This window comes from Panthera onca, chromosome A2 (genome assembly GCF_046562875.1).
Source record: "Panthera onca isolate mPanOnc1 chromosome A2, mPanOnc1 haplotype 2, whole genome shotgun sequence".
In the NCBI taxonomy this organism is placed as follows: Eukaryota; Metazoa; Chordata; class Mammalia; order Carnivora; family Felidae; genus Panthera; species Panthera onca.
Genome location: NC_138340.1, coordinates 43,546,489 through 43,561,551, shown reverse-complemented (window position 1 = coordinate 43,561,551; position 15,063 = coordinate 43,546,489). Strand labels below are relative to the sequence as shown.

General features: G+C 35.3%; 1 protein-coding gene across 2 annotated transcripts in view; it reads right to left on the bottom strand.

The window, feature by feature from the left end:
- CNTN6 (contactin 6) overlaps positions 1-15,063 on the bottom strand; it is a 283,185-nt gene that overhangs the window by 91,164 nt on the left and 176,958 nt on the right. For both annotated transcript variants that reach the window (XM_060631587.3, XM_078442810.2), the window contains exons 6-7: positions 14,498-14,701; positions 12,138-12,240 (exon numbers count right to left, since the gene is read on the bottom strand). In XM_060631587.3, coding sequence (XP_060487570.2) covers positions 12,138-12,240; positions 14,498-14,701 — 307 coding nt within the window. The remainder of the gene's footprint in view (positions 1-12,137; positions 12,241-14,497; positions 14,702-15,063) is intronic.

Genomic DNA, 15,063 nt, shown 5'->3' with positions numbered 1-15,063 from the left:
TGCATCAACTAACCAGATACAAAACAGGTTATCAAATTAGGATGTATTAGGATGTGCTTGGAAAATTTTCTTTATCTAACCAGTGGATAGAGTTCCTTTTGTCCAAGGTTCAGAAGATGAAATGATAGAATTGTTTGTTTGTTTTTTTTAACATATTGAGATACCTCCAGATTCCAATAAAGGTTGTAGAGAATGGTTTCAAGGTCAGCTGGAAAAAAGGAAGCAAGTAACTTCTTTTCCTTCAGTTCAATACCATTGTGGATTTGATATCTCTCTCATGCAGGTGCCAACTATTTAAAAAGTAAGAAATGTAGGTCTCCTAGGACAGGTGGTGATAGACTGAGATGGGAAGATGACGAGTTGCTTCCAGAAGCACATATATTCTTCTTGGATGAGTTTTAGAGCCTTCAAATTAGTTTAATTTTAGAAACAGCACTGTTAAACTCCACTTTATGGTTTTTGGGGAAAAAAATGAAAGGAGTGTTTGACACTGGATTCAGAGTATGCACGTAAGATCAAAAGAGACCCAACTTGTAGGCTGGGTCCCTGGTCTGTGAAAATGGCCCCTTTACAAGTACTCTTCAGGAGAACAGGGCAACACATTTCAGAATACTTAGCTTTTTAGGTTCCTTTTATCCAATAATTCTAATTTTCTGAAAATATACTGAGGAAGTTCTCATGGGCATGGGTAAAATACAGCCACAAGAGTATTCCTTACATCATTATTTGTGGCAACAAAAGTGGTAACAAAACAAAAAGAAATATAGTGTCTACCAGGAGGAGGCTGGATGAAAGTACACATTCAAATGTCCTCCTGTCATCACAAATGAGAGTAAAGAAGGCGTTTAAGGACCTGCAGATACTTTCATACTTTATGGTTTTAAGATTTTTAGAAAACATTTTACAAAATAATGTATGTACACATGAACAACATAGTATATAAAAGTAGTATAGGGTTATAACCCAAAGTATAAAATAAATATTCACTGATCAATACTGATAGAAATAAATGAATAAATGGGCAGGGAAATATGACAAATCTCCCATGCAGAGGAATGCCAAATAAAGTATAAGGATTCAGTACCTTAAAGGAGGTGAAGCACAACTACCTATTCATTAAAATATGGATAGTGTGTGTATACTGACCTCCTTCCAAACAGTCAATATGGAAAGAGAGAAAAATAAGTACATTTACAGTGCAGAATCTTAACAAAAACTCCATCAGCCAAGTGATGAAGGCCAACATCAGCAGTTATAAGTCATTGTGGAATAGTAACAGTGATACGATGTGGTGAAATGGCACTTTGACTTGGTGTTCTTCCCCAAAACCCATAACCTCAGTCTCAATATGAGGAAAGTATTAGACAAATTCCAACAGAGGGTAATCCTACAATGACAATGACCGTTGCTCCTCAGAACTGTCAAGGTCATCAAAAACAAGGCAAGTCTGAGACACTGTTACAGCAAAGAAGAATAGGGAGACCAAAAAATATCAATGTAAAATGGTACCCTATATGGAATCTTGGAATTAAGAAAAAAAAGACATTAGACAAAAACCAAGCAAATTTGAAGCATGGACTCCAGTGAATAAAAGTCTTGGTTCATTAATTGAAACAGATATGCCATATTAATGCAAAATGTTAGTAATAGGGGAAAATGGGTGGGGTTATATGGGATTTCACTGTTCTATCTGCTCAGTTTTTCTGTTCTAAAACTGTTATTCAAAAGTCTATTAATCAAAGGAAATATTGGTGAAAGAAAAAAAGAAGCAAGAACCTCCTATTTTCCAGAAATACAAAGGACCCCTTAAACAACAGCCTAAAATTAGCTCTACCAAAGGAATTGAGAGTGACTCCCTCTAATCTCAATTGAACAAAGGGCAGCCTGAGGAAAAGATAATCAGTCAGACTCCCAGAGTGAGTATCCTTGACTCTTTCTTCACCAAAAATTTGTAAGTAAAGAGCAGATCCCAAGAAAAATGTGTCATCATGTGTTGTTACACCCATTCTATTTTCAGCAGCCTGCAAACTCCACAGGGCTTTCATGTAATTTTCTTTATTTCCCTGGAGCCTAGCCTGGTGTCTGTGGCTTGTAGAATTCCTTCTGACTGGCTGACTAAATAAATGAAAGAATAAAGGAATTAATGATTGAATGTGGCATTCAAAGCATATTTGTTGAGTTAACAAATACTTGTGTTCAATTTGCCAAATGAGTGAGGGGATGACAATAACCCTTATACATGTTATTGAACACAGAACTTTGAAATGGTAAAGGTATTATTCTGAGCAAGTCCTTGAGGATTATATTAGCACAAAAATATAATGCATGGGGTGCCTGGGTGGCTCAGTTGGTAGAGTATGCAATTCTTAATCTTCAGGTCATGAGTTCAAGCCCCACAGTGGCTGTAGAGGTTACTTAATTAAAACAAAACAAAACAAAACTAACAAACAAAAATGTGTTTATGCATATGTAATGTGAATATATAATGTTATGTGTATGTGTATATATAATGCAAATGTATATATGTGTATATATAATGTATGTGTATGTATACACACATAAATATTTATATATATATGTGTGTGTGTATATATATGCACATGTATATACACATGTCTATACATGTATATTTACACATGTCTATACACATGTATACACACACACACACACACACACACATATATAAAATGCAGAGATCCTTTCTCTCCTGTGTGTTCCTTTTTACCTCCTCAGTTAAAGCAGCACTGACAATTACCATAATTAATAAAACTGTTAGTATTTATTGATTACCTCTTATGGGCCAGGAACTTTGGTATGTAAGTAGGTAAGTTTAATAGTATTTCCAGTCCTTACAATAATTCTACTCTATCTATCATTCATCTATCTATCTATCTATCTATCTATCATCTATCATCTATCTATCTTCTACCTAATTTTGCCTTTGTTTTACAGATAAGTGAACTCATCAGAGTAGTCCAGCTATTCACAGGGGAATTTAGAACTTAAACACTGATCTTTTTGATTTCAAAGTCTACACTTTTTCCAGAAAGCAATGTTGTCTTGAAATGTTAGTGAATCCACTAATAAGTCATTCAGTCCTAGGGTGAGCACATGTATATGTGTGCTTGTTGAGGATTAATGCCCTTCAATTTTTGAAAGATTGGCTTGAATATTTGTCAGTTCTCAGATTTGCATGCACAGCAAAGGGGGGGGGGGTAGTTTATGAAGTTTACCATAGAATTTACCAGAATTTTCAATTTACCTCAAACAACATTGTATCACAATAACATGCAAAGCAATTAACAAGCACCTCAAGACTAGGTCTCAGTGTGGGGCAAATGGGACAAAACATACATGGAATAATAATATTCTGCTCTCCAGCTACTCAATTCAATGAGGGGGAAAAAAAGCCAACTTACTTACAAGTCATGCAATTAGGAAAATTTTACGATACTTCTTTGATTTCTTTTCTTTTATTTTTTTTTTTTTAATTTTCTTTTCAACGTTTTTAATTTATTTTTGGGACAGAGAGAGACAGAGCATGAACGGGGGAGGGGCAGAGAGAGAGGGAGACACAGAATCGGAAACAGGCTCCAGGCTCTGAGCCATCAGCCCAGAGCCTGACGCGGGGCTCGAACTCACAGACCGCGAGATCGTGACCTGGCTGAAGTCGGGCTCTTAACCGACTGCGCCACCCAGGCGCCCCTCTTTGATTTCTTTTAAAGCAATTGTTAAAGGCCTAAAAAATGTAAACGCACCTAGTTTGATTTGAAAATGCCATTGTCCTCCTGAGGTACCATAGTGACCTTTCTTTGGTATAATTTACAATGATATCCATATGTGTAAGAGAAAAAAGTAAACAGTAGATAGCTTCTCTGTCATCTGAAATTTCTGGAATACCTAAAAACATCTTGTTGAAACTTCAGATTTATTGCTTAACATTAATAGCCAAGCTGGGTATCTTTTCCTTCATAAATTAGAAAAAAATAAATAAGATATACATGTCTACATAAATATAGTCCTGTGTGAAGGCTTCAGAACACATAGAACATTCAGTGCTGCTACTAATTTTATTTACATTTCTGAGCACTAACAGCAATGTTTCTAAATTAAGGTTAAAAAAGAAGAAGAAGAAGGAGGAAAATGTGTTTGGTTGTTTCTAAGAGAAGTATTAGAGTTATGAGGGATATCAGTTTAATTTCTTCACTAAGAGCAAAGGCCTATATTTTCATAAAAGGAGACACTAAAATCTATCCGTCAATCATACTACATTTGCATAGCACCTACAAACAGAGTTTCTTAGGATGTTTCACAATATAGTTAATTTGCAGCTTAGGTAATTAAGAGTCTGCCATGTTGAACAAATGAGACAAAGCTGAGACTTGAAAGCTGTGATCACGTCAGTTCTGAAACCCCAACATGGAAAGTGAGTTACACATCCCCAAAATCTTAGCGATTAAAGTTCAAGCAGGTATCTCAAGTTCTGTCTTAACTCTATATTCATGCTAGTCTATGGTGTTTTAGGATGGTCAGATTCTATGAGTCAACACTCGAGTCAGCTTTCCCTAGACCTCACTCTCTAGTCACCCTGCCTGCCTGATGGCAGCAGTCTCCCACATGGGTTTCTGTCACTGAAACTGTGTTTTCTGTTCCATCTCTAATCATCTATCCCAGATTTTTATAAATGGTAGATACTGCCATCATCTCATACAAACCCATGGGGGGAATGCTCCTCAGTGGACCTGATTCATTTTTGGAAACACTTCTTGCCTCTTATTAAAAATCGCCTGAATTTTAAAAAAGGTTATCTTTTTATTTATTTTTTAATTTTTAATATATAAAGATAAGGCTCACTTGTTGCTGAAATGTTAGTAATTACAGAGACTCTAAATGGGAAATACATCTATAATTCCATTCCTCAGACAAAATCTTTTAAATATTTTACTGAAATTTTTCAAGACTTTGTGAGGAAAACATTTATAGAATTGGGGCTAACTGCCTCTACCCACAGGGAATAAATTCATATATTAAAAGATAATTTAATGTAAATATCAAATGGCTATGAGTGTGAGTTTTGAAGTCAGAATCAGTGAAATTTACATTTCAATTCCAGAGTTAAATTTACGTTGATTTAGACACTTAATTTCTCTAAACTTCACTGCATTCACCTTCACAATTAGCATTAAAAACAATACCTGGCTTCTAGCTATGTTCAAATCACTGGGACTTTATTTACCCTCCTGCTGGAAACAAATGAAAACCTGGACAATTACATGAGGAAAAAACCTGATCCCAGAAACAGAACAATGGACAGCACAAAACTGTGATCCCTGAAGGAGGGGAAATACATGAAGCAAGCCTTTGGTATCTTGGTTTTTCTATCGACAGGCCCTTTCCAGAGGAAAGAATCAGGAAGGGGAACCTAAATAGGGCATTACTGTTTCACTGAGTTCAGGAGACACATGAGGCCAAAGCGACTGGATTGTACAACAGAGTATCAGAGAGGATGGGATTAATGAAAAGAAAGTGCACAAGTGTATCACATGGGACTGAGCATACAACAATTTTCAGAACTCAAACAGGGCTGTAAGACAGCAGATTTCCTCCAAGCTATAGAAGAGAAATTTAATAAACACTGGAGCATTCAGTAGGGGCATGCATCTTACTAGTTAACTAGCCTGAGACTAAAGTCTACTCTATAGCTAGCTAGGCTTCATAATAAGCCACAGAAAGATCAAGCAGATTTATAGTAGCTTATCAATAAAATCTAGTAGCTGTCAATAAAATCTAGTATTTTAAATATGCACCACAATATGGCATATAACAACAAAACATTATGTCTATAATTCAAGCTAAATTACCAGATAACCTAAAAAGCATAAAAATGAGAATCATGACTAGGAGAAAAAGAAGTCAACAGAAACAGATTCATAAATTACAAAGATGATGGAATTAGCAAGCAAGGACTTTCATATCATCAGTTGGGCCCTGTAAAACAGCAGGGCATTATACCTGATAGAATATGCAGACTCAGGCTCTACTTGAGAAAGAGTCTCTATGGAAAACCAAAGACAGCAGGGGAGATCAAAGACAATAGAGAAAATGTTACCTTCTGACACCATAGCTACAGGAAACAAAGGTGGTCAACAGTAAACACAGTTTAGCTCCTTGCTAGATAAACCTCACCCTAAAATCTAGTTACCTCAATTCCTTGTAACTGATAAACCTCATCAGTGGTTCAACAACAACAACAAAAATACAAAGCATGTTGATAAGCAGTCTTCAGAGACAAAAACAAGCAAGGGAACCATACTCAAACATGGCAAATATTTTGGGATTATCAGACTGGAAATTTAAAATTACTATGATTAATGTGCTGAGGGCCCTAATGGAAAAAAAAAGAAAGCAGACAACATAAAAAAACACATTATTAATGTAAGCAGAAAAAAATGAATTTGTAAGAGATGATCAAAAGAAAATGCTAGAAAGAAAAACCATTGTAATACAAATGAAAATTCTTTTGATGGACTCACCTGTGGACTGAATATAGCTGAGGAAAGAATAAGTGAACTACAAGAAATATCAGTAAAAGTTTTCCAAACCAAAACACAAAGAGAAAAAAAGAATGAAAAACTAAAAAACCCACAAACCCTCAGAATATCTAAGAACTGTGGGCAATTATAAATGGTGCAACAGATGTCTACCAGAAATACCAGAAGGAGAACAGAGAGGAAAATGAATAAAAGAAATCGTTGAAGTCATGATGGTTGGGGATTTTTCAAAATTAACAACAGCTACCAAGTCCTAGTTGCTGGAAGTTCAGAGAACACCAAGCATGATACAAGTCCCAAAAACTAGCTACACACTCAAGAGGAGGAATATTCCATGGGGAAAGAGGGGATATCGTCTAATTATGCAAGTCTGCATGTACTGCTTTCCAAAAACATGTCACAAAAAACAGTAAGTATTTTAGGAACTGTCTTAGGTTCTAAAAATGAAAAACTTAATAAGAATAAGAGATGACATTGACCTTTCTTTCCCCCTTGTATCCACCTATTCACCTGATTTCCTCCCTCCCTCCCTGTCTTCTTTCTTCCCTTTCTCTATTTATCTCTCTTATTTACCAAAATATGTAAATCCTTGTTTAAATGAATATATAGTTGATAGCAAAAAAGCATTCACTAGTCGTTTAACAAAAGTGTTTAGAAAGAATGTTAATAAGAAATAGAACTTGGATTTCATTCCTCCCCAGATTAGCTTTGCTCAGTTTTGTGTTTATCGGACATCTTACAAAGTGTGGCATCTCAGAAAGTGAACAAGGAGATTCAAACTTACTTGTACAAAGTAGTCCCTATATTTGGAAAAAAAATAACTAAACCCAAATGCGGCACGGCAATATATTCATGAAGAGATGTCAGAGAATATGATCTATAATTATCTTTCAGTAGAGTTTCTAAAAACACTTTGTAATAAACGTGCAAATATAGATTTATAATTTAAGAATCAAAGGTTTGATTTTAAACATTTTCAGTTTGTTAATTCTGCCTATCACAGAATTAATTTTCAAGAGAATGTATTGTTTTTTATGTTTATTAATTTGCAAATTTTTAAAAGTTGGTGAAATATTTGAGAGATATCAAATTTTATAAGGGACCAAAAAGCATTCTCAGTATGTTTGCCCTAGTTCAACTGCAATGCAATTTGCTCTCTGAAAACTGCTGGCAAGCATATATAAAAGTTCTTTTTGATATACATATGTATAATTTTGCAAAGTATACAAAGATTTTGTCTATCTGAAGAAATGAGAAATGTATCTACACTAAAATTACACAAAGCATGTGTTTCTTATACTGGGTATTTTAACACTATCACTATGACCCAGAGGATGCTTTGGACTTTCTGTTTTAACCCCAAGGACATAATCATAACATAATCAAAACATAATCTCAACATTGATTAATTTTGTCACATAAAATCTTATGGAGTATACTCCATTAAATGAATTATTTCCTTGACAATTTTCTATGAAGTGCAGTTAAGTAATCTTCATCATTTCCCATTCTTCTTAATTTTATTTCCTCTGCAACACATCTTTTATGTATAAACTTAACAATGAACGTACCATTTATCCATCAAGTTGTTTCTGGACATACACATGAGATTAAACATTTCAAGAGGGTTTTTTTTAACCTATTATTTTTCCAACTTAAATTTTCCTGAGTCGAATACTGCTAGTACAAATTATATCAGGAAGCTTAGGTATTACCACATATTTTTAAGGTAATAAATTTTACCATATGTAGTTTCACTAGTTGTCACGTTCTAATGTATTGACTGTTTCCATCACCATGAGGTTAATTAAAGAGATGATTTCACTTATTGCTAAATCATTCCATTTGAGACTTTTTAACAATTTATCTCATATATCCTAAGGCTTCAGTTCCCTTGTCTGGATTATTAATCTACTCCTTCCATTTACTTCCAATGTATTCTTTTAGTATGTACTCATGACTGAATCCTAAGAGTGAAGTCAAATGGTGAACTCTAAATGGGATGGTCAAAGTTTCCTAACTCTGCCTTTTTTCTGTCTTCCACTCCTCCATTTCATAGCAAGCTGAGCTTGAAATTGAGTGTGGATATTTTTTGTAAACATTTTTAAATTTTATTTATTTATTTTGAGAGAAAAAAGAGGCAGCACAAGTGGGGCAGTGGCAGAGGGAGAGGGAGAGGGAGAGAGAGAGAATCCCAAGCAGGCTCTGTACTGCCAGCACAGAGCCCAATGTGGGGTTTGAGCTCACAAACGGCGAGATCAGGACCTGAGCTGAAACCAAGAGTCAGATGCTTAACTGACAGATCCACCCAGGCGACTCGAGTGTGTATTTTAAGCAATATTTTGAGTGCCATAAATATCTCTCTCCAAAATGCAGTCCAAGTTATAACATAACCACCCATCTGTTTCAATGCATGGCACGTGTGCAGGTGTGGGTATGGGTGTGTGCGGTAAGAGGGGAGAGAGGGAAAAAGGTGGGGCTGGGGGACAGAGTGAGAGATAGAGACAGAAGGGAATGCGGCAAAGATTTATACTTGGTCAGTTCAGGTGAACGATATGTATGATTGAAGTGATTGTGCAATTGTTACTCTTCCAGTATTTCTGTAGGTTTGAGTTTTTAGAAATGAAATGTAGACATAAATAAAATTAGGAAACCTGATATGTGAGCAATCCAGAGCCTTTATTAATCGACTAAGTTTTCTCCTTACTGTTGCTCTTTTCTACCCCAGAACTGACTCTGTTTGTTGCTCTCTCTTATACTGGCATTAGTATGAGACAGAAAAGGAATGAGCTGCAGTGATGAGAACTTGTGTACCCTCTGAGATAACCTGTTTCTAGTTCCAACATACCCACTAACTCAAACACTGGTTAGACAAAAAGATAATAGAATTTGAATTTTGGGTTCAGAATAATTCAATGAACATTCACTGCCTAAGCACCAAGTTCAATGCTAAATGTTCTTTATGTGTATTATCCACTTCATACTTCAAAATAAACATAAAAGGCTGGTATCACATTAAGTCCTCTCGGATGAGTACATGTTAATTTGTGGAGCTTAAGAAGCATGTTGCTAACAGTCAGACAACTCTTGAGAAAACTGGGAATTGAATCTGTCTTCACTGGTTTCATGAGCAACTATTTTAATCATTTATTCAAAAGATTCTAAGTTCAGAACTTAAAATGAGGTGTGACTAGCTTTGAATTGCCCTTGTGTTAACAGGAGCTTAAATTGATTAGGTTATTTATCCAATTTGAGCCTCAGTTTTCTCATATATAATGAAAATATGATATACCCTGAATAATTATGAGGATTACATATAGATAGATTACATATATGTGTATACAATCTAAACTCTTACTAACAAATGTTTAACAAAGGTAATTTATTTATATGAAATTCCTGAGAACCAGCCTCAATAATTTTCAAAGTTTTTTTATGTAAGAATATATTCTTTAATTACAGGAATCCATCCATATTCCCTGATGCCAAATATGATAGAATCAGCTATAAATGAAATTTCAGTTGCTATCTTTCATTGTTTTTTTTTAAGTAAATTGTCTAATTCTCAAAGTATTTTGCTGATGCTTTATGTTTTTTTATAAACTTTAATTTTGGAGAAAGCTTGAAAATGGTGAAAGTTTATCATGTCTTAAAAGGCAGGAAGACAAAAACTGTGACAGAAAGTTCCCATTTGTCCTTTTCTTATGCATGATTTAATCAGTCAATAATTATTTATTGGACACATACTGTGGAACCAATACTGTATGAAAATAAAATATGGTATTTTGAATACATGAAAAATGAGTACCTTCAGAAATTTAACTTAAAGATCTACAAAATTTCATATAGAAAGTGATGAGGGAGTGTGGGGCAAGCAGAGGGCAAAATACAGGTTGGCACTGCAGCCCCCAAGGTGGAGGATGTGTGATATTCTTCAGACACTCCTGGCTACCTGAGAACAAAGGACAAGGGTTTGGTGCCTGCCATGGTGATGTGGGAAACTAAGGCAAGTGAAAAATTAAATTCCCTTACTGCCTATAGTCCCCTGACAAGTCCTTGAGACCGGCAGAGTGACCTCCCTCTAGGACCTCAGCTGCCTCCATGATGTCACTTTGCTGGGGGCAAAAGAGACCCTTAGCTTAACATTATCCCAACCTCGAGGATCCTGTAAGTCTACTCCCTTTATCTCAACTGCCCCAAGATATACACAATCATATGCCAAGCTATGGGGCCCCTGATACACACATCTGAAGGGTGTCATGACTGAGGTTTCACTAAATGGTAATAAATGCCATTTCCCTAGCAACAGCTAGCCCCTCAAGGTCCTGGAAACCTTGCTTCCAAAATACCTTAGAGACTTACCCTGACCCCCTCCCAACCTGAGAGTATATAATGAGTTACCAGTCATGACCCCAGGGCAGCTCTTCCTGCCCATGGCTCCTGTCCCCATGTTTTAATAAATTCACCCTTTTTGCACTAAAGACATCTTCAAGAATTATTTCTTGGCTGTTGGCTACAGAACCACCCCACCATCACCCTAAAACTACATCAGAAAGAAACTTAAAAGGATTTAGTAGCCAGCATTATTTGGCTTGCTCAGTATATTTATTTAACAACAAAATGGAAACTTTAAAAAACATTTTTCAAATTTGTAATGTAAATCCCTTTTTCTAAATGTGGTGCCTGCTTTCAGAATAGACTGTATTTAGAGATGAACCTTCAAATTTGATAGCGTCACGTCTCTTATTATTCAAAATATGTTCTATAGAAAAGAAAAATCATCATTACCCGGGAGCTTGTTAGAAATGGAGAAATCAAGCCTCACCCCAGACCTACAGAACTTCAGTTTAACCATGTCGCCAGGTGATTAATTCATCTGCACACTGTTTTTAAACAGCAGATCTAGTCTAGCCATCCATCTCTTTGTGACGTGGGTACTCTTATTTACAGGCATAAGAGTGAAGTGTGCATAGTGCCTTTTGGCACAAAGAGATGTCTGCACATTTTATGCAAAATTGCAGATATTTGACTGCTTAAACACATTCCAAACCTGTTGGCTGATAAACACTCATCTGCGGAAAACAAAGTGCCTCCACTATAGGGCAAGTTGAGCTCAATTCTAATGATCTGCTATGAACAATGGCCTTTAATTAGTTTTATTTTGGAAACTTGCAGTTGCAGGTTTTTCATTAAAGAGAACTGCTGATTAATCAAGCAAGAAGACACTCCAGGCAATATATTTCTGGCTGTAGGACAAGATGGAGTGAAGGGCATGTTGAAGTTTTAGTGACTTGCTCACTGTCTTATACAAGTACACATATTCCTTTGCAAGATGCTGCCTAAATGGTACTCATTATGCTCAAAGTAGAGGAACTATCAATACATTCGGGGAGAACTGCAGGCCCACTCATTTTCAGAGTATTAGGCATGTTTGTTTAAATTCCAATCAGAAAGTTCCACTTTTGCCCAGCATTTGAAATCTATTTGGTAATTTACCTTACAGCAATGTTTGAATAACAAAAAGGTTTTTTTTTTTTTTTAAATTAAACAACCAGAAACAAAACAAAACAAAACAAAAAACCTTACTTTCCAAGGGCAAAGCATTCCAGTTTTACAGATGAATCCTTTGCAGCTTGTATAGTTTCAGGAAAACGCACTTCAATCTTTGGTTCATATTCCCCCATCACACCTGTTAAATATCAAAAGAGCTAGCAGCATTTCTGGAGAATAGAAGTTTTCTGTGAAGTAAATGCTTCATTAACCAAAATCTGATTATTTTGTCCTTCAATTAACAATATTTTTATATACTTTAATGAGTGATAGAGGGCAAAGAAACACTACATGATGCTACTTAAAGAATTAACTCATTCCCGTCTTCCTTAAATAAGAAATATCTAAAATATATCAAAGTATCAGAATACAGGCATCCCACATTTCCCTGTATTCCATATTAGAATCTTAAAAAAATGTGTCTTCCAATTAAGGAACGAATGCATCTAGAATATAAAATGTTTCTGAATTATCAAGAACATTTGTTCTCTAGAGATATCCAGATCTATCACCCCTTCACAGAACTCATGGGGCCACATCTGTTCAGGAGTAAGGAAATTTTCAGTTAACACTGTATACAGTCTCTTAATACAAAATAACAGTATTTTTGCAACAAAACCTATAAAGTAGTAACAACAGTTGAGATAAATAATGGCATAAATGCTCTTACGCCAGTTCATTAAGAATTTAATGCTAAATGGTTTTGATGTATGTACACTTATAAAAAACATCTGTTATATAGTTTTAAGTTTTTCAATAAGGAATTATGGATATGGGATAAGAATAAGACAGTAGTCAAATATATTGTACACATGCTACCTACCAGAGGTGGAACAGAAATCTATCTTTAGGCTATCCTCATTAACTTAGCTAATTTAATCACTGGCAAATCAAGATTCTTCAAAATTTTTGATCCCCCCACTTTTTTTTTCTTACTTACATACCAAACACCAGAATAATACATTCTAAAAATAAATGGTTTATTGGTGGCCGGTGTAACCACACAAAAGCTAAAACTTACAAAATATATATCAACTAAAAATACTTGATTTTTAAGACCTTGATCATTGCAAACATTTAAAGAAGCTATGGTTGAGGAGGTAGAGAGCACTAGTTACTAGTTCAGTCAACTACGTTGGTTAAATTTTCTAGGTTCTATTCTCTTGACATCTGATATTTCTTCAGGGACTACTTTTAGAAGAGGTTTGATATTTTTTATATTATACTATTAACATTAATATGGTATAATTCTTCTGATCTCTTTTTACCACAAATGCATTAAAGAGAATAGAGGGGATGGGAGTATGAAGGAATTAAGAAGGGGAGAAGCAGAAACTACAAGTAGACCAAAAAAGGAAAAACATGGTAGAATTTATATGCATATTATTGGCTTATGAGCTCTTTCTGTCGTGAACAGAGTACTCACTGAAGGGGAGATACTGTGAATAAATCTAGTGGTTGCTGAATTCTGAATTAAGACTATGCAAATATATTTGGATACTTAGTGATTATAAAAACTCTGTCATAAGAACTCCCTGTATGGAATTGGTTCCATAATTCTGTTGGCTGTTATTAGCATTATGTTCTTGCTTTTCTTAAAATGCTCAGAGAGGAGAAAAACTCTATGAGGTACTACATTTCCAGCCCAGATCTGATCATAAAATGCATCAACAGGTTTTCTATCTTTACATTTACCACTGTGAATATTTAAATAAAGAATCAACTGGAGGGTTATTCTACTGTCATAACTTCCCTAGGTTTTCCAGCTTTCTAAATCTTGTGCCAGCTATGACTTGATGAAGCTACAAGACTCATCAGAGACCAATCTGAATTCTGTTCCTTGGAGGACTATAATTAGTACGAATCCTGTGTTTCATTCTTCTTTGGAATGCTTGTAATTAATGTTTGCTGCTTTGCTTTCCTTGGATGTGAACCTTTTTTTCCCCATTTTGCCAGCCAGGTAAATAAAGGATGAACAAAAAGACAAATATGAAAGAGAAAGAGGCATTAAAGAAAAGCTGCATCATATGCTCACTGAAAACATAGTATTCGATTAATAAGTTTGGCAGCACCCACACGTGCACACACACACGCCTACTTCTCCAAACAAACTTTTGTTTACATAAAATGTTCCTTAAGCAAAGAAAGTATCTGTTCCAATGCCAAAGAGATGGTGCAATATACTCAGAATCATGTATACTGTACCGTGTGAGTGAGTTATAGAATTTTCTACTATATTTTTATGATTTCTGATTTTCATCATGTTTGTCGATGAAACCTCCACTCACTCATGATGTGGCTCCTCTGAACCAGAGGGCAGCAGAAAGCTCTAGAGCACTACCCAGGCTTCAAGAGCAATGGACAAAGTATATTCCCAAGAGACCTCATCATCTTACCATCAGTGCGCTGCACTAATGGGGTGGGTGGTCCTTGAACACTTCTCTGGGCTTCCTTGTTTGTTACGAAGCAAGTATAGTTGCCCACATCTGATGGTTCCACTTTGGCAATGTATAGATTTCCTGTCTCTTGTGATACAAACCGTCTGTTGTCCTCTTGGACATATAAGGGGTTATCATTGAAAGTCCATGCATAAGATAAATCTGGAAAACAGAAAAAAAAACTGTTATCTTTGTTGTATTCACTCTTACCTGAAACTTCTGTGTCCTCGTCTCCTTAACTGGAATAAAATTGTGCCCCTGTTTGTCTAGTTTATGACTGTTGTCCTGTTATAATTATAATATTCCTTTATATTCAAATATACCCAAATTTGGATGATAAATTATATGGTCACCCTCCCCTTCATTAGCTTTGTTCAATTAGGAATACAATGATGGGGTATTAAGAGAATAAGTAGATGATATATATAATTTACATATATAAGTGGATTATATATATATTTGCATATATATACACATTATATATTGTGTATATAAAAGGGATGATATATTTATGCTTTATATAT